General features: G+C 45.3%; 1 protein-coding gene across 2 annotated transcripts in view; it reads right to left on the bottom strand.

Annotated features, from left to right (window-relative positions):
* SMARCAL1 (SWI/SNF related, matrix associated, actin dependent regulator of chromatin, subfamily a like 1) overlaps positions 1-17,730 on the bottom strand; it is a 57,569-nt gene extending 39,839 nt beyond the window's left edge. For both annotated transcript variants that reach the window (XM_006028689.3, XM_006028690.3), the window contains exons 1-7: positions 17,651-17,730; positions 16,534-17,361; positions 15,577-15,627; positions 13,539-13,799; positions 12,754-12,804; positions 5,763-5,946; positions 2,995-3,145 (exon numbers count right to left, since the gene is read on the bottom strand). In XM_006028689.3, the coding sequence (XP_006028751.1) occupies positions 2,995-3,145; positions 5,763-5,946; positions 12,754-12,804; positions 13,539-13,799; positions 15,577-15,627; positions 16,534-17,317 (1,482 nt within the window). In that variant the 5' untranslated portion in view covers positions 17,318-17,361; positions 17,651-17,730. The remainder of the gene's footprint in view (positions 1-2,994; positions 3,146-5,762; positions 5,947-12,753; positions 12,805-13,538; positions 13,800-15,576; positions 15,628-16,533; positions 17,362-17,650) is intronic.
* Positions 17,731-20,804: the final 3,074 nt, after the last annotated feature.

Below are 20,804 nucleotides of genomic sequence, written 5' to 3'. Positions count from 1 at the left end.
CATTTGAGAATCTCATACCTCTTCACACAACCTGAAGATGGATCTAGCCTGGGGTTGGAAAAGATCCCAAAACCATCTATTCCAAACCCCTGCACACAAGCCACTCTTGGTCTTATTTTAACAAACTATTTCCTGTCCTTGTAGTGACAGGACCCAGCCGGTGCCCTTGTCTCCCTGATTTATATGTAGCAAGCTAAAGGGTATATTTGATATTTTGGGCACTGTGCCTGAGATCTGTGTGTGATGGTGGTTCCCAAAGTTTTTAAGAACAGGTTAGACACACTGGGATGGTTGAGACAGAGATGATCATGCCTTGAGGAGGTTGAACAAGGTTCCTTCCAGCCCCGCTTTTCCATGATTCTAGGACAAATGTAGGATTTGCTTTCCATAAAATGATCCCAGATACTTGCCTATCCCACATCCTTCTGAAAAACCTTGATCTAAATCTGCTTGGCCATTCTTTACACCGACTGCCACCTGTCCTGCCCTGTGTAGCAAAGGAGAACGAGGTAAAACTGAACCAAAGAACACTTATGTGGCTTGTCCAAAGCAAGAGAGATTGACTGGAGTCCCAGATCCCATGCTGTGGGCATTATACAATATTCTGCTAATTAAGAAGAATTGGGTTCTGCATTCTCTTCATGGCTTACTCAGCAAGAACTCTGGTCCCCAGCAGAAGTCAGCATGACTTTCTAGTGATTTCTCTAGCCACAGCAACAGAACAGATTGGCTGCAAGTACCAGAGATTTATGCTAAACCATTCCACACCAACAGTAAAGGCTGCAAAACAGACTGATAAGCACTGAACATTTTACGTTGCAGGAACGTGTAGCCCACAATAGAGGTGAAGTACAATTACACTATGTCTACAAGAAGTTCCCCCTTTAAGAACAAGTCAAACTGAGACAGTGCCTGTGGGGAGGACTGAATACTCCACAGGCACAGCAGAACTTTCTATCATGAGGGAAAGCTTGTCTGTGCAGGAGGCAAGTTCTTCACGGGCTGGTCCAACTCCTCAGGGAACGAAGGACCATCCCAGACATCCCCCTCTTCCACTCCACGTGCCTGCTTTTGGTTAGGTATCCATATTGTTCTGTGTATATGTTAAAATAATGCAAAAATCTAGAACTCTTGGGTCAGAGATGATACCTTTTATTAGACCAACTGAGAAATTGTAAAAAAAAATATATATATATTTTTCTGCAAGCTTTTGGCTTGAAAGTTGGTCTAATAAAAGGTATCGCCTCTGAGCCAAGAGTTCTAGATTTTTGCATTTCTTTTTGTCCAGACCAACACAGCTACCAAATACATCCCAGAAATACGTTAGAATAAAACATGCCACAGCACACAGTGCCACAGGGTGCCACACAAGACAGGATGAGGGAACGTATGCCACAGAATCACACGGTTGGAAAGATTTCAAGGATAATTTGGTCCAAGCCCCTGCGGCAATCCAGCAATGGTACAGATGAGACTCGTCCATGATAGACAGGCGCTCGGATGATACAACGGTGAGATTCTACATACAAAAATGGTGGACAAAGAGAGCTGCAAGGGGCCGGCTTTTCCGAATAAAGAAAACACGAAACATCCCAACTTGGGCACCCAAATACGGAGGTATTTTGAATCAATGGCTACCTTTTAAAAGAGCTGGCCCAGATCTCCGGTGGCCTAAGCAGGAAGTCTTCTACTCACAAACGTATGTAGTATTACCCCCTCGTTCAAATGCTCAGCTAAAAACCTACCTGTTGCCTCTATTGTTAAAGTGTCCAGTGCTTTGTTGTAACGACAGTAATAAAAAAAAATGGGGCAAATTGCTTTGGTAATCAGGTTTTATCACACTCCAAAAACAACCAACTCACCCCCCTGGGCATAAATCTAGTGCTCTACTTGAAAAAGAATTCTACTTCCTCAAGCATGAAGCTTCTATTAACATGAGAACCTGAGTCCTCTTGCTGTTCTTCTCCTATTAACGAACACTTTACAGGTAAGGAAAGAACGTGCCAATGTCATCTCAAAACCCATGAATCCAGTAGTTCTCAACCTTTTTTAGATTCAAAGCATCCATTGGAAAATGCCAGAGCAAAATGCTCTTAATTTTAACTTGTTTTTTGACTACAGAGCAATAATAGAGCAATTTTTTTGTTGCAAAGAACTCCAAGACCACAACAGATCAGGATGTTTTTGCCATTATGGATTCCTATTTATAATCTCTGGATTTATCTTGTGAACCATGTAGTATACATAAGAGTGCTAACATTGCATGGCACCATGGTTGAGAATCACCGGACTAATCACACTACAATTTGCGTTCATGGACAAACCCTGAAGCACTGCTTTCTTCCAATGATGTTCATTTCCAAACCTCAAGGCCAGCCCATCTCAAGGTCCTGACTATGGCTTTATGTCAGACTCCTGATTAATGGTGATAATGAAAGGATTCTGAGGGGTTTGTAGATTAATGATAGAGACCAGATTTTACCATCAACAGGCACTAATGACAATTAGTGAAGGTAGAAACGTACTGAACAAAGAGGGAGAATTCCAGCACCTGGGATTCTAGATCAATGAAGGCTTGAGCAGAACCCATTTTAGTAGGTTTCAAAAACTGGGGAGAACTGCTTGGATGCCAGTGATAAGAAGTGCACGATTCAGATTCAAATGCCATACTACAGCCATTTAGGATCACATGCACAACATGTAACCAGGTTATTCCATGTGGTCAGAGAGGATTTTTTCTCCTTTTGCAACCTACTGGCAGAGAGCTTATGCCTAACCTTCCTCCAGGACACAGAATGAGGATCAGCCATTAGTCTCTGGAAGGTATATGCCAGAGGACTTATTTCCTATGAGCACAGAGGGTAACGAACCTCAGTCCTTCCTGTTTTTCCCCCATAACTTTCTAACTGGGTGGCAATTTAGGCCAGCCCCTACAGAAGCTATTAACATGTAAGGCAAGGGAAGCCTCAAATGCTTTAGTCAAACATGCAGTACCTCAGCCCAGGTAAACCTCACTGAAGAAGGCGTCACCACCAGTAGAGGCCATTCCTTTTGGTAATAGGCAGCAATACAGATAGCCTGGATGGTCTTCCCCAAACCCATGTCATCTGCAAGGAGCAAACGGCCTTCTCTTGAGATGGCAAAACTGAAAGATAACAAGGTAAAGGGTTAGTCCATCCCCTGTCTGCTAGTCAAGGTAAGCACAATTCATCTCCAGTCTAGAACAGGGAAAGGAGATCATTAGCCAAGAAGGGAAAAGGGAAACAGTTTAAGATTTCCTTTACAGGCCACTGGCCTACGAAACACCACAGGCTCTGCAAAAGAAGAAAACAACATACTCAGTGCTTCATGGACAGTCCTGCAAAATTCTTGCCCTGAACTGGTACAGGCAATAGCAGGACAGACTTCCCCATGCTACCCTGCTCAGATGCCTTAACTGGCAATGACCATCTCTGAACTACCCTCTCATCTCCAGTCTCCCTGATCTATGGATTCCTTCACTATTCTCAGAGAGCCAGCAGGCCTGGTTAGCACCTACTTCCTTAGGGATCTGTGAAGCCCACATGTGTGCAGTAGGAAATGGAATGATTAACCAACTCCTCCAACTCAGGGCCTGCAAATTCTGCCTGAGCCAAGCTGGGGGTCTCTCTGGTTTGAGAGTCACAAAGAGTAGAAGTCCAACAGACCACATGAAGCCTCCAGCAATACCTGTGCAGCCATACTGGCCTCCAATTACCCAAATATCCTGCGGAAGGGCAATCGGTTGCTTGACACAGTTCACTAACTGGGGAGGATGCTATTTAGAGTATAGAATGGGCAATGAAACCCAGGTCTCTGTTTCCAGCAGGGATGGCTTTGTAAGGTTAACAGAGGTAAAACTGATTGTAGTCACTAGGGGTGCCTATACACGTGCTGGGGGGAGGGGGTCTTTTAATTAGAACGGTTCCCAGAGAATCGCTCTAATTAAATCACCACAACATTAAGTGTATTAAGCCCCCACGTGTTTAAAAATGGCCACAGGACACTTTAACTAAAACTCATTCGACAAGCTTTAGTTAAAAGAGCCCCAGCGGCCATGTTTAAACCTGTCCAATGCAATCCAATTAGAACGCAACAGAGCACAAGTATAGGCACCGTAAAAATCGGCAGACACAACTACATACAGGGAGTAAAGCTGACAAGAGAGAAGGTGGTTTCTGACATCATTTCTCAGTGCAGAACTGCATTTTACAGGTCCGCAGAAATCACACTGGGCCCAAATTCTTAGACTGCTCCTTCATTACATCACTGAACCACCTATTGACCTAAAAAGCAAAAAAGCCTCAGTCTCTTCAGCTATTCAGGTGTCCTTGGGCATTACAGAAGCCTCTGACAGCCAAACCTAGGCTCCTACTACATTCATGTTGTCAGCACAGCTGTGTCTCCTAGAGATAGGAAAAGATCACATCCCATAACTGACACTGTTTTGCCAGCACAATCCCCAGTCCGGATGTTACTCTGTAGTCAGAAGGCGGCTTCTACCAGTACAGCTTCTGTCATTTGGGTGAGCTAGAGCAAGTCTTCTGGATGGAAAGCACGAAAGCTGCTTTAACTACAGCAATGCAGCTGTAGTTAAAGCCACAGCAGCAGCTGCTGCTGCCCCACACTGTAGACAGAGCTCTAATCTTCAGCCTGTAGAAGCTGCTTCTATTAGCATTACAGCAAATGAGCAATAGTCATGCAAATCTTTGCAAAGGCAGAGTCCAGGGTGCTGCAGTGCTGAGGTAAAACAGAACGATCAACAACCCATTTCAGTCCAATTCAGAATTACTTTGACTCTGTGGGAGTTTAGCCAGGACCTCAGTGTTATCTGAAAGTGATCTTTTCAAGGTACTCATCAATAAACACTCACCTTCTGCTCCACAGTTCACCCCAATCAAGGTAGGACAGCCTTACTAACAGCCCAGTGTTCATAGCAGCTGCTGCAGATTTAGCAGTGTCACTGTGCTGCTTGATACAGCTAAGAAATATAGGCCCCATATTAAATAAAATTAACTTGCTCCCTCTATATACAGTCACTTGTTTCAAGTCATCTTTGGGCTCAGTCCTGCTCTCCAATACATTTTTGTGTAGCTTGTAAAAAAAAAATAAAGTCTGCCAATGCTCTTGGGTACACAAGGTGGATTTACAAGAAAAGCAAGTGAGGCATGTACACTTACTGAGCCCAGAGAGACAAATCAAAGGTGCACCAATGGGACAGCTTTACAAGGCTTGAAAATATTTTATACTCTACTGTGCCCTAGCAAAACAATTTCCTTCTTGAGTCATTCTGAAGGATTGTGGATAGGTACAAGGCAGAAACGTGCCATGGGCTGCATTAACCTTTTCTTCAAAAACCAAGTGGAATCTGCTTCAAGCCCCAAACTTCTGGATTTTGGAGAAATTTGCCTCCAGGCTCATCTTTGAGGGGAAATACAGTCCATAGAAAGAAAAAAAAAAAAAGCTTCAGGGCCTTGTCATCCGTTCACTTCCAATGGTTGCAAATCACTGGCAAGTAGCGACCTATGACAGCTAGTACGTGCTAGGACATAACCCTTGCCTAGAAGGGAACTTTGCAATGCCAGGAGGGCACTTAACACATCCTAAACTGCTTGAATGCTAGTCTGTTCATGTTTTAACTGTATTGCGTGTTAAATTGAATGCATGACGCCACCCTCACACCAATGCAGAAGATAAGCCATAAGCACAGAACTAGCTCTTTGGGCCACAAGGGCAGGACCTACTTGACGCCTTCTCTCTGGAAGGGCATGAGGCCTGCCACGATTTTGGAATCCACCGCTGACAGGTCAGCATCGGGAATGTCTGCTGCACATGTGGTAGTTGCTCCAAGCTGAGCAGCAAAAGTCTGTATCACTGGCTTGGGTAGCGGCTCTGCCTCTATTGACGGAAGGCTCTGTATGGCTCCCACTGAAAAAAACAACAGCAGCGTGTTACTGGAATGAGAACAATACGCAGGACACACACCAGGGGATAATCCTGGCTCTGTCAATGTTCTGCTTCCCATGCCTCAAGAAAGCCTCGCTTGATCCAGCCCTTGCTGGTCCAACTAAGTTACTTACAACTCGTTTCAGAACCATGTTGGGCTACACCTACAAGCAGAACTGGCTGTCAAGACTGATTCCACAGGAACTGCTTGGCATGGTATTTTCCCCCAAGCTAACTGCTTCTAGCTTGGCAGCTGCACAGCTCCCATCCACTATGAGAGAGAGTCTTTAATCATTTATTTTATCCTTGCAGTGTTATGTTCAAACACTTTTTTGTATGACTGAGCAGCTACACTCCCCTAAATACTGCGGGGCTGAAGGTCTGATGTGGCATTGCTTCCGAATTTTGCCTTAACAAAATGCCAAGGACACCCACAGCAGAGTTCTCCCTCATGAATTATCTGAGCATGACTGATTTGAAATGCCGCAATCTGGACAGGGTCATAGCCCCAGAACCTTTTATAATGATGTCAGTGTATAAAACCTGCATGTGTTTGATTGCATCTCCCCTTCACTACCCTCCAGGCATCACTCATCTTAAGCTCTTCCAGGCAGGAACTTCTCAGGCCACAAACCTTTACTCAGCACCTAACACACTAGATGACCCTGATGGCAGCCTTTGGATGCTGTGACCGTGCAAAATATTAAATAATAATCATGTGTCAAATAAAGCAGTTCCTTCTAATCAAGGATGGAAGGTTCTCTGAAAGTTTCACCTGCTGCAAGGAAGAGTTGGAAAGGAATTTTTGCCAGCAATTTTCAAGCTAGCTCATAAATTCCACCTATAGGCATTTCACGGAAGAGGCTCCATTCAACCCATTTTGACTATGACCGCGCTCTGAAACCTACTTTAAATAAGATCACACAGCTCCTAACAGGGACACGGCTCTTGCTTTGCTGAGACAGAGCTGTAGGGGTGGTCTGCATGATGCATAATCATGGTGTTAAGAAATAAATGCCACGTTGCATCATTTTAAAACATACAAAGTAATTCAAATCAGCCCTGTTTCTTTTCCTGTCTCATCCTTGTCAAGACACACACGTGCACTGTAAGGCTTCGAAAGACTTGCTTTAATCCCTGGACATGCTGTACCATTATGGCAGCTGTGCAGGACTTTCTGATCTGCTGTGAAGCTATCGATAAACCTTCCATCTATCGATATAGATCAATAAATCTTCCAGCTATCGATAAACCTTCCATCCTTGATTAGAAGGAACTGCTTTATTTGACACATGATTATTATTTAATATTTTGCATGGTCACAGCATCCAAAGGCTGCCATCAGGGTCATCTAGTGTGTTAGGTGCCGAGTAAAGGTTTGTGCCCTGAGCAGTTCCTGCCTGGAAGAGCTTAAGATGAGTGATGCCTGGAGGGTAGTGAAGGGGAGATGCAATCAAACACATGCAGGTTTTATACACTGACATCATTATAAGCTATTATAATTTATCGATTATCATTATAATTGATAAAGCTATTGAAGCTATCGTGTTTAGATTCAGGTGCAGCCACACAACAGGTTTACCCTGGATTAGTCTCAATTTAACCCAGAGGAAAAATTAAGCAAACACAAGACGCACAAGCATTTACACTGGAGAACACAAGAGTTCAGTATAAGATACAAGCGAGGACGCTGGAAGTAATTTTATTCTGGAAAAAAAATTGCTGGGCGGATCCAGGAGGCTGCACTGATGCAGCTGCACACACCTTCGATGCCTGCTCTAAGCAAACATTAAAACCAACTACCTGAGAGGGGCAGCAGCACTTCTATGCAGGCAGTGCTAATGGACTCGATTGACTTCATGGCACATTATCATCTCCCTGGTTCCTGCTAATCTCTCTTCACTCCACAGGGGTTAGCAAACCTCTCTCCTTTTTTAATGGTCTTGATTTTCCAGTAATCAACATATCCTTTCTTCTGCAATTTTTCTATTTGGTCTATTCCTGGTAATATCTCCCTTCTGTTTCACAGCCCGGCAGACTGTTTTTAGCTCTAGCTAAAAACCTTAACTCAGGTGTGGTCATATTAATTCAGAGAAACATTCATTGTCAGTCATTTTCACACCTGAGTTAAGTGCTGGATGCACTGTTAAGATGCCCAAGAAGACTGGATTTTGCTTTACAAATCTGAATGAGAGATGAACATTTAATGATAATGACTACAGGTCTAATAAAATAATTTCTTATGACGGCTTTTGCCTAGTTTGTTGCGTTTTTTAAACGTTATATATAAAATCTAGCAAATCAGTGCATATGCCTATAAAGCTGTATTTCATAGAAGCATAGAATCATAGACATTAAGGGCTGGAAGACGCCTCAAAAGATTGAGTCCAGCCCCCCTGCTCTGGGCAGGAATACTGCTGAGATCAAATGATCCCAGCAAGATGTCTGTCCAGTCTCCTCTTGAAGACTCCCAAGGTTGGGGACTGCACCACCTCCTTGGGAAGTCTAGTCCAGATTCTGGTCATCCTTACCCTTACCATATTGGTTTTTGCTTGGATCTTACACTGAATAATATATAGTGCTAGCCTCCCATCATATTAGCAAAGCTTGTAGTTTCTCTTTTACTGGAGAAAAATATGAGTTGTGTTATATGTGATGATGCACTGCTACATCTGCATCCTCCTTTTCAAAATCCTAGATCCACCCATGAGCCTACACGTCACCTGTCCATTACCATCCTCAATTTCACTCTAGAGTGGCCATTTCCTCAACTAGATCCTCTACCACCTGACGACCAGGTGCTGTAATAGCAGCTAACTTTCTCAAGCTGCCTGAAGTATCACGTGGTCACTGCTCACTGCAGAGTAAATTTAGTGAAGAGTAAAACCCAAAGTAACATAGTATGAAGCAAGTGTTGGGCGAGTCTGCATCCTACTTCACTTGCATCTCACTTCATAAGGATCTGCAGCACAAACTTTTAGGCTTGCACTGTTTGTGCAAAAATACCTGGGAGGATCTTTTAAAACCATAAGCCGTGGGGGTTCTATTTTCAGAAACCCATATTTGAGCACCCTGTCCCTCTCCCAAAAATTCAAAGTAACATAACCTTTTTTTCTCCAAGAAAAAAAATAATAAATATTATCATCATTTCCTGGTTCTGATCTGCCCAGTGCACCTTTTAAATTGATTTTTGTTTTGGATTTTCTTTGACCATTTACAGAGACATCAAAACCACATTTCAGCACTAAGCTAGGCACGCACAGACACACATCATCACTGCTTCCAGAAGCACCTTTTTATTTTTAAGCCACTAGAATATGAAATTACGGAAATATAAAATAATTCCAGCTCTACAAATGAACCGAGCCAGTCAAATTTAAACTTGCACTAACTGATTTTATGCATTGCAGCTGTGCAGGCACCAAATTCAGCTCCAGAATGCAAATTTTTATTTTAATGTCAGTTATCTCTAAGAGCAGAGGTAGCAAACTGGACCTTGGGTACCCTAAGAAAAAAAACCTTACTTCTGAAAAATATTTACATAATATAATTCCATTGGTGCTTGTAAAATAGCCCAAACTCTTCAAACAGCAGGAGATTTCTCTCTCTCAAAGTATAACACAAACCTGTTACATTCTCACAAGTGAAGTTTCACATTAACATCATTGCAGCAGTTTGCTATTGTTCTAACGAAAACTGGCAAAGTGATTACAATGCAGCTGCCACCAGCATGATTAATCCAAAAGCTTTTGCTTTCCAAAGTGACCTTTTACTAAAAGATGGCTGGGCAGAGACAGTCTCCAGAAACACCTCCTGACAAAAGGATGTTGCTGCAGATGACAACATAGGAGCAAGGCCATTTTTGCTGGGTTAAGTGAAGAGGTGCAGAGCTAATGCTGCCCCTTAGATAAGTACATATGAGAAGCCTGACACCGCTCTAGCAATACACATGCAAATTATGTCCTAAAGATGCATCTACTTGAGCCTTCATTCCTTTCCTTGGGCCCAAAGCCTGTCTGAATGCTTCTTCTGAGATGAGTGCCCTCAACTCAAACAAGGCCAACAAACTGAGAGATCATGCAAGCTGGGTATATTCTAGCAGCTGCTTGGCACCCTTCAGAATTGGGCTCTTGGTGCAGATGGGTCCAATCCTATGAGATGCTGATATGCTCAGCTCCCACTGAAACCAATATGGGTCCCCCTATATCAATCAACAGTTTGGAAGCAGTTCTCTCCACATGCCAGTGGTTCTCAAATTTTTTGCAGGGGTCTCAAGCACCTTTCCATAACTTCTGTGAATTGATTGGCACCCAATTTCAAAACTAATTTATATATTGCAATGCATGCCTCCTTGCAGAAGGGCCGAGCAATGGAGGAGCAGCCAGGCACCGACAAGCCTGGGCCCATGTTTATCTGCCTATCTCCTCCCATCTCACTTACCTTCTCACAGCTCATGGCACCCTTCAAAGGGTCTGATGGCACCTTGGCTGAGCATCACTGCTCTATGATGTAGTTTCAGCACAGGTATCTGCTTCTACAGACTCCACTCCTCCAAAAATTTCTGCCCAAGCATATGCATCAAAGGTCTGGGTGGCCCTCATGCATATACCATGATCCAGGAGGACTGATGGTTGCCATCTGCTCCTACACAATGCTCTGTCTCCTCCCAGTTCCAAAAACTACACTGGACCTCCTGGTTTCCAACTCCATGGTTATTAACAGCATGTTAAAGGAACCCATCCCCACAACATGCAGACACTCCACTATGAAACACGCTACGTTCTTCCTGATGAAGAACATCTTGCATTCAAAATCTTTATCCCAACTATATAGGTGGTCCAAGAAAAGGTATCAGTCTAAGAAATCCTTGCCTCTCACATTATACCTTTACAGCACACAGAATGGGATGATAACCAATAATTATAATATTTAGTGCTTATGTAGTGCTTTTCATCTGCAGAGCACTTTACAAACATTAACTAAATACACATAACTAAGAAGCAGACATGCTGGGAGCATGCTGCTGCGCTCAGGTTATTTGCAAAGGGTATCCATCTTTTTAAAAGAAGGCAATTTTCCACTTTGCTTTGGCAAGTCAGAATTTGTTCTGCACCACACAGGTGAAAAAGGCACAATCCTGCAGACCTGGCTATACCCAGAAGTGAACGTTACACCTCAAGGCCTCGTGACAAACAGAATCACTCTCTCTTACCCAATGTATTTTACTGAGAGCATTAAATACCCATTACCTTGGTATTTGGGCATCTGAACAAAGTATGAATAATGCAGGAAGTGGCTGCTTTGCATGAACTGGCTGAGCCAACAGGCTCATCTAACTGCAGCAAACAAGCATCTACTCCCATCTACTCTATAGTCAACACAGCTACAGGAAAATGACCTGAGTTCTGGCCTACCTCAGACATCAGCTACGAGCCGACCAGCTGTGTTCTAACGGCAGTCTTTATTATTGGTGCTAATGTACAAGACTGAGGAAACCAGCTGGATGATCAGTACCCACATCATGGCTGTGGCACTGCCTGTTCAAAAAATCATCAATCGACTTATAAACTTAGCAAATCCAACCTATAAAAATATCACTGAGTGCAATTAAGTGATTCATCAGCATAACACCCTCTGCACTGCACAAGTCCTGTGTTGGGCTATCTCTGAGGATTTGGGCAGAACAACCAAACTCCTGGGTTCAAGTAGCAGTGCATCAGCTTCGGTAGGGACTGACACAAGAGGGGAGGGTCAGGCTGGAGAAGAGGACACTGGGAACACAAGTAAAATGAGATCCCATGACCTAGAGTTTCTGCACAGCCCCTGTCCTACCTCATCTACAGATCTGAGAATGGAGGAACAGGAAGCAGTTCTAGGCTCTACATTTTGTGAAGGATGTGCACAAGCTAGAAAAGGTCCAGAGGCAGGTAACAAAATTGATAAAGGGGCTGGGAAGCAAGCTGTATGAGGAAAGGTTGCGAGCTAGGCAGGTTTAGCTTTGATAAAAGGCAATTAAGGGCAGGGGTGGAGGGCATGGTAGCAGACTTCAAATATCTGACAGGTTGCCATAAAGAGGAAAAACAACTGTTCTCCCTTGCTGCAGAGGTCAGGACATGAAGCAACAGCTTTAAATTGAAGTCAAGTAGATTTAGATTAGATACTGTTAGAACAGTGAGACAGTGCAAAAGACTGCCTGGGGAAGTGATGGAATTTCTTTCACTGGAGATTTTTAAGGGGAAACTGGATGAGCAATGGTCAGGGGTGATTTGGGGATAACATTCTTGCAGGGGGTTGAATCACATGACCTTTGAGATCCCACCCAGGCTTACAATTCTGTGGAAACTCTTCTTCTGCTGCTGTTTACTTCATTCAAGCATCATGATACAGTAACTCCAGGCCACCCCTAACGTACGTTACTTTCATGACCATCATCACACATCCACACACACGCACATACATCCACACGCACACTTTACAAAAATTACAAAGGGAAATTCTATTAGTGGCTGAGACTATGCCATCATGTGTAGCTGTGCAGCACACTGCTCAATGGACCATCACCTTGACTGGGCTTCTGAGGACTACTGTGAACAACACTGCACATTTACAAAGTCCCAGGTTTGTGTAATCCAGACAAATATCTAGGTAATGCAGCACTAAAAGAGTTAGCACAGGCATTGGTTACCAGCTCAGTTCACTCTGATCAGAAAGGCTTAACCCAAGAAAAAGAATCAGAATTAGCTGCCCTCCCAAGTGAAAAGACCCTGTTAGGAAAATGCAGCTTCTCACTTAGTCTGGGATAGTCCTCCAGAAGGAAACTCCACTTCCTGGTCTTCATGTCTGTAAGGGTTACAACAACAAATAAAAGCTGTCAGAAAGAACTTTTAAAACACTGGTCCTGCTAGTGCTACGAAGTGAAGTAGTGAAAATTCACTCTATTTCAGAACTGTATTGTCTAACCAGCATTTTTCTTTCTCCCTTCTTCTCTCGTTTCAAAAATGGCTTAGGGAAGATTTAAGAGGCAAGAGGACATTCTGAGTAATGGGAAGTCAGACCTCAAGCTGAACTTGGGAGAGTATCATAACTTGTAGCTAAAGGGCTGCTGATTCCAGGAACCAAAGTTCAACACGAGAGCCAAACTGGACTTGCAGTTCTGTCCGTGATTGCCTCCACATTGTAAGTTTAGGGTAAAGGTAAAGCTGATCTGCTGCAAACAGCCAGGAAGACGAGTCAGATCAGGCACAGACTGATTTTTTTTTTTTTAACTCACCTCTCTGACACTTCAGTCAAGCTCCAAGAGGTTTTCTGTGGTATTTACCTCTGGACATGACAAGAAGTCATTTGCACTGGCATGGAGCAAACTGCTAGGGACAGTATGGAGATATCCCACCATTATCCCAACAGAGATCCAAACCCTAACCTAAAGGGAATGTTTCCACCTGCATTCAGAGCAGGCTGCCACTTGCATAGCACTTCATCAACTTTATACCCCAAGGTACTTCAGAAACATGAATAAATGTTGTCGGCACCAACGATGCCATTACAGTAATGCAGCCTACAAGCCATGGACTCACCGTAATTCCTGGAACCCATCTGTTTAAACACCCCAATCATTTCTGCATCATATCCAATGTCAACCTCAAACCGGGACCGCGAAATCAGCACGCACTTGCCCTTGACGATGGCAGAGGGTTTCTGCCAGCCACTGCATGTCTTCAAGAGGGTTTTTAGTGTAGGGCTGGTGGTGATAGAATTAGAAAATGGGACCTGGCTGGCTGCGTCCGTCCCTTCCAACGGTGCCAAAGTCACCGAGGAAAGTTCCTTTACTTCTTTCACTAGAGAGGAAAGAATGAAAGTCATGGCAACGAAAATGAAGAGTTGGGTAAAGTATGAGATTCTGAAAGACAAAAAAAGGCAGGAGCTAATTTCAGACCCGCTAAAAGGCACGGGATGCTCTGTGATGAAGAGAGATAGGAGACAAGCAGTCCAGGGAACAGTCCTGAGTAGAAATTGGTAACACAACCAGCCCTGCTCCCCTGCTTCAGGGACAGGCCATCAGGGTGCAGAAGTGGGCCAAAAGGATTTCCTCTTCCCCTCCCCAAGATGCCTCTAGATTGAGGTTAAAATTTCAACCCAAAAGGAAAGATTCAGAAGTACTGAACAAGAAATGAGGCTTATAAACAGATAAGTGTACAGAAATATCAGATTTACCCAAAGAACCTTGTCTGCTTATGTCCTTAAACCAACACGGCTACAACCTATACCCCAGAAACTGAAACAACCTTTAAAAAAAAATTACATTTCTAGGTGTGCATGGGTTTTGTTTTGCCAAATGTTGTTAAATTCTAGCCTTAGGACAGCCATAACTAAAAGCCATTAGAGAAAAGTCTCTCTCTGTTTAGCTTATTAGTTCTGTGAAGAGGCAGGTGGAACACTGCAGTTTCTCCACTTGATTGTGTTTTCACAATATACAGGAAGCAGTGTTTTCTCTTGTTTTTTTAATAGAGGAAGATGTAATTGTAAAGCCAAAGAAACTTGCATCAGGGGCTTGTAAAACCCGGCATCAAGCTTAAATTTAAAAAAATTACTTGGATTTCAACTCACTAGTCCCTTTAACCACAGTGTTTGCAACTCTCAGGATATTTTTGCAAGCATCTTCTGATTCTGCTAACACCAGATGCTTGTCACCATGTGTCTTCAGCGATGAGCTCACACTTTAGAATTATTTGAGAGGATATTTTAAAAACATTGACATGGCAGCTACAAGTTGCCTACTTAGACTGTAAACTCTTTGGAGCAGGGACTCTTCTGTTTCTTAAATACCTTCAGGGAAGAAAGAGGCAGCATGTAACAAATACCTGGTGAGACAGTGGGAAGCTGAAATCAGGCCTAAGGGGTGGAGTTTGTAAAACGCCCAGCATTGGCCTAACTGTTCACACTGCTTTTCTTGAAGTCGGTGCTGCTTGCATTGAACAGCCCACTTGAAATATGTCATCTTTGTAACTGTTCCTTATCTCCCCTGGTCCAGAACGAAAAAAAACCTCATGCCTGATATTCCACATACCAAGGCAACCAACCGCACTGGCAGCTTAACAGAAAGCCCAGGGGACCACAATAATTCACTTTCCACCCACCCAAATAATAGGAAAATGAACAAAAAAAATATATCAAGAAACCAACATCTTTTTTTTTTTTTTTTTTTTTTTTTTTACAGTTCAAGAAATAGTATTGGATTCAATTTCTCAATACAGTATTAGCCAGCTGCACTTCTGGAACATTTTCAGTTTCTCCACATGGCCTCGCAGGAAGTACTTTTATGAACCGAGCCATTTTTGCCTAGAGTGTAGTTTGTTAGCTTCTGAAATATTCAGTTAGCGATTGAGAAAAAAAATTCTGTTTGGCATTTAGATAACACCTCAAACCTCAGTTAATTCTGACCAACTACTGCGATTCACAGCAGAATCTCATAAGCCTGATGCCGGAAAAACAGGTCTCCTGTTTGAACAGCTTTGCCTCTCTATTGCTCCAAGAAATAATACAGCAAACAATAATCATATAAGCAGGAGACAAAGTCTTTGATCCTGCTTATCACTCAACAGTTCTCTGACTTACTGAGATGGCAGTAGTCTTCCAGGCTAAAATTCCACATCTTCGTCGCCGGATCTGAAAAAGGACAGATTTTGAGTCATTTGTGGATGGGAAAAATGACTACATGTTAAATATTAAAATACCAGGCAAAAGGCAATCCGATCTATCCTTGCAGACTCTTCACACAAGACTACTGTTCCTAGATAATAAAAAAGTGGGACAACCAGAAATACAACTCCAGAAGGACTAAGCACCGGGGCAACAAAACCTATACATCCATAAAAATGAGGACGTAAATCCCAGAAAGGAGCAGAGTGCGACAAGGACAGAGGATTTTGCAAATTAAGATTGGGGAGACACCACACATAAGGACATCTAGATTCTCCTTTTAGTGCACAGGACAGCTGGAGACTATATTGTTGGGCTGGTACTGGTGAGAGCCGCGGCTATTAGCCTGCTCCAAGGCAACTAAAACCGACTAACCATTACTGCATCCCCAACAGCCCTCCTGAAAAGTTCGGACTGCCTGGAGTCACTAAAATCTCAGGGTCCTTTTCAAAAAGCCAGGGGTTTCAACTCGGATGACTTAGGAAAACAGCCATGTGAGCAATTTACTCCTTGCATTCTTCTGCAGCTTCGTCTGCCTTATTTTTCACATCCGCAATCAAAACGATATGTAACATTATTCAAGAGCAAACTGGATGCTTATCAAGAGCAAACTGGATGCTTATCTTGCTGGGATCCTATGACCCCAGCTGACTTCCTGCCCTTTGGGCAGGGGGCTGGACTCGATGATCTTCCGAGGTCCCTTCCAGCCCTGATGTCTATGAAATCTATGAAATTATCGCCATGCTCCATCAGGCCAAAGGCTGCATTTCCTGTATAAACAGGAAATATAGGCACAGTTGCTCAAAAGACCAAGATCCGACATAACGACGCAGACATAAACCCAACCTTAACACGGGGCGTGAGAACTCTTACCGTAACTTCTGCTAGGTACGGTCTTAAACATGGCAATGAGCTCTGCGCTGTAACCCACTTCAACCTGGAAGCGGTCTTCGCCGTGTCTCACGCACCTCCCTTTGAGAGCACAGCGTGCTTTGCTGTGAACGGCAGAGCTGTCCCTTTTCTGCACCTTAGCCTCTTTCAATGGGGCAAAGGGCTGCACCGTGCTGTAGAAATGAGACACGCTGCTGCCACCACACGTCTCGGGGCAGGGTCCGCATGGGGGCCTGCCGGCATCCGTCAGCATCGAGTCGCTTGGCAGCGGCGTGTATTCGGTCCGACAGTGCGCATCAGTGCGCTCGCCGTCTGCAAATCGAGGGCACGAGGCTTCTGTGGGGTTTTTGCTCGCCAAATAGTACTTCGGCTGCTGCGGCGCTTGCTGATGCTGCGCTCCCGAGTGCGGCGGGTGAGGATGGCTCCAGGCATCCGCTGGCGGGAACGGCCTCGTGGCGCCTGCTTGGTTCGAGCCCTGCGGGTAATTATTCGGTTGCACTCCGCACAAACCAGCCGCCGGCGGATGTGCGTCCACGGGACTCGGCCCTTTCTCAACGCCGTCCTTCTGCTGGCCCTGGCCGCCGGGGGGCTGGTGACACGACCCGACACGCCGGCCATCTTGCTGCAGGCTTGCTGGATCCAGGCGCTGAGAGGCTGGACGGCCCCCCTCCCCCGGTGCCGCTCGCCGCTCCGCTCTCCGGGCCAGCGCCTTCTGCCTGTTCTCCTCGATCCGTCGTTTCTGCTCTTCCGTGAGGCCGGAGGACATCTTCCACGCCTGAGGGGAATTCAGGATGCGGGCGCCTTTAAAAACTAAAAATAAATTTAAAAAAAAAATAAAGGAAAAGTAAAAATAGGCAATTTTTATCCGTGCCCCTCAGAAGGCTTTTATTTCCTGCTCTGTGCATCCCTCCCCCCTCCGCGCGCGCACACAACCGCGATGCACCCGTTAGCCCCTCACGGCCCCAGGAGATGGAAACAGAGGCCTCAAAACCAGGGGCACCCCGCTCGGCCAAAGGGAGCAGTACGCGCCCCCTCCCCCCCATTCAGGGGTCACCACCCTTGACCCCTCTCCTAAAAAAATGACGCCCCCCTCCCCCACCTTGATGGAGGCCCAGTGGGGCTCAGTCCCCGCCGCTGATGGCGCGCAGCCGCGCGGACTACAACTCCCAGGAGGCACCGCGCCGACAGCGCCTCCGGGGAGGAGCCGGCGCGCGCGTGGCATGCCGGGAGGCCCGGCGCATGCTGGGAGCTGTAGTTTTTTTGTTGTCGAGATGGGTTCTGCTCATGGGCCTGCCCTGCCCAGTGACCCCCCCCCAGCAATATTATGATGGGATGCACCCCCCCCACACACCCCCCCACACACACACACAGAGCAAAGCTGGTTGCACTGGGAATAAGAGGCTGCCAAGGAGGGGGGGATGTGGTGGGGCCCGCCGGGCGGTGGAAGCCACATTGGGTATAATGCAGGGAGGGTAAGTCGAGGCCCATCGTTCCCCAGCCTCTCAGCGCCGTGGGATATGGGGCCGCTGACAGCGCCGTGAGCTAGTGCTTCTTCGACCCTCTCTCTGCTCCTCCGAATGAAGAAGGTCGTCCCCAAATTACTTCCTGATTAAAAAGCTGAGATTGCCATGAGGCAGAGAAAAGCAGGGGCAGGCCGAAGCCGGATAACACAACGGGTAAGCGTGTGACTTGTCCCTCTAGCAGAGAGGGTGTGCACACACACGCACACATATACATGCACACACGTGCACACACACATATACGTGTGTGCACACACATGCACGCACACATATACACACGCACACACATACTCATGCATGCACATATGTGTAAGCACACACATACACACGCACGTGCATACACACGTGCATATGCACGCACATATACATGCGTGCGCACACACATGCATATATACACACATGCACATACGCACATGCACGCACACACATATATACACATGCATGCACATGCATACACACACACGTGCATGCACACACATTTCTGCCCAGAAGCACTTTTACAATCTTTTCTCTGATGCCTGTTGAAGGATTTTTGTGCCTGAAAGCTTGCAATTAAAGACTTTTTTTTGCAAAAATCTTGTAAGATATCACACCGCTACCAAAAGTCCCGATTGCCCTTTCCTCTAGACCAATCCAGCTACAACCTGGATAGCACATGCACACACACACACACACACACACACGTTCTATGCATGCGCGCACATTCATTGGATAAAAACACACACAAAATGCACAGACACATACACGCAGCATTGTACACCCCACCTTTCTGCACACATGCTGATATGCACACAGAGACACAGGTGAGTTCACACACATGCACCACTGTGTACACATGCAGGTGTGCCAGCTAACACGCAGCTAATGTCCTTACACTCCTGCTTTCATACAGTGAGCTGGCTGATATAACTGTGTCACGGCTGCCCTCTGCCAGGTGAAATCAGAAGCGGTGAGCTGTGTATCAGAGGTCCTGTGCTATTAGTGGCTAAAGAGGATTCTCCTTTCTCTGAAATCGGAGGGACTTGTGATTTTAGGGCTGTTCTGCAATCTAACTGATCTTTGATTCCCATGCGTCAGCTCAGCCATGATGATGAGACCTAAAGAAGTCTTGCCACAGCTTCCTACGTTACATCATTAACTGATCTTGGATATTCTCTGTGATGTCCTGCCTAAACCTTCCTTCGCTCATTTTGTCCCTTGCCCTGAAACAACCTTGAAGACTCCCCTCTTTTGCACCTTTGAGATACTCGGAGACAATCCTCACATTTCCTCCTAGAGCATGCCAATGAGGCAGTCACTCTTCTGACTGTAGGTCACTCAGGTGGACCTACAAGTTGGACTAGGTGATCCTTGCATAATTTTGTATCTTTAAACTTTCTACCTCGAGGAGTGAGAGTATGACTGATGGGTACTCATTTTACGCCCCCCCCCCCGAGCTCCATCTACTGTTATCGGCCCCTGAGCGAGCTAGTTTAGGGCCATCCTAGGTATGTCTGCCCTTGACTGCAGCATAGACTAGTTAATTGGTTAATATTTAATCCTGTTACTCAGATTTGTACGTTTTCTCTTTTTTCACAGATAAATATAGGCCCAGACTGCAACCGTTGAGCTGAAGCTTTCCCTGAACCTTTAAGGAGAGCTGGACCCAGCCTCATGTCCCCAGACCAGCTATCTCCCAGCAGAGACTGATCAAGTGATTTACAGTGAATCACTCGGGGAAAGGGAGGAGGAGAGCTTTATTAGCCCTTGGGACTAGGGGAAGAGCTGGAAAAGGAAAGGCCTCTTGGGGCCCTGCTTTGGTTGAGGGAATAGCTTTGTTCTGTGCTCAGATAATAAGCTGAGTCCTGATGGAAAGGGTTTGCTCCAGGCTCTCAGAGTGACATTAGGGTTTCTTGGACTGTTAAGTGGGTCAGCAGCCTACACTCCTCATCCCACAGCCTTCAGAGTCATGCTTGGATCTGCGTTTCGGGCCCATTTCCTGAAGGGGTGGAACCAGGGTGTCAAACCCCAGTAGCCCGAATTGTTGAGGAAGTTGGGGATTTTGATCTGAAGCTGAACATAGCGGCTCAGACCTGTCTCCCCTAACTCACTTCCCTCTGGCTACACCCGTTCTTGTTGGTCTTCTCCAAATTCTTCCCCGTTGTCTCCATCTCTCTTGTACCACCAGATGCTGAGCACCGAACGCACAATAGATTTGACGAATCCCAATACCCTGAACTGGGAGAGCCATGCAGCTTTTCCTGCAGCTTGCTGTCAGTACTTTATATGCACAGGGCTGTTGATCTCTCTTTCTCTCTCTCTCTCTCTTCCTCCACACTGACAGCTGTCTTGGTAGACAATTCTTCCAGACATTGCACCACCCAATGAAAAGAAAATGGGCTGCCCCCTCCTTTTTGAAGACACTATAGTATCCTGGATCTTTCTAGCGCACAGAAATCTTCCTGCTTCTGCTTACAGTATAACCCCTCAAAAAGAGTACAGCCTCTCTTTTCCAGCTTCCACCTGCCTCAACAAGGTTCCTACTTGCACTTTCAGCTGAGAACTGCAGCCCACACAGCACACAGTGATCTTTGTGCTGCTATGCTTTTGTTGCACTGGTGCTGTAAAACCAGTCTCTTAGCTGTTATGTGTTGCACCACTGGTGAAAGGATAGACCAATATCTTGAAAAAAATTTAAAAGTTGGGTTCCCGAATCTATCTTATATTAGGGGCCTCATTTTCAAGCTCAAACAA

The sequence above is a fragment of the Alligator sinensis genome, unplaced genomic scaffold, assembly GCF_000455745.1.
Source record: "Alligator sinensis unplaced genomic scaffold, ASM45574v1 scaffold991_1, whole genome shotgun sequence".
Classification (NCBI taxonomy): Eukaryota; Metazoa; Chordata; order Crocodylia; family Alligatoridae; genus Alligator; species Alligator sinensis.
The sequence above is the reverse complement of the archived record's forward strand: the minus strand, read 5'-3'. Positions and strand labels throughout refer to the sequence as shown.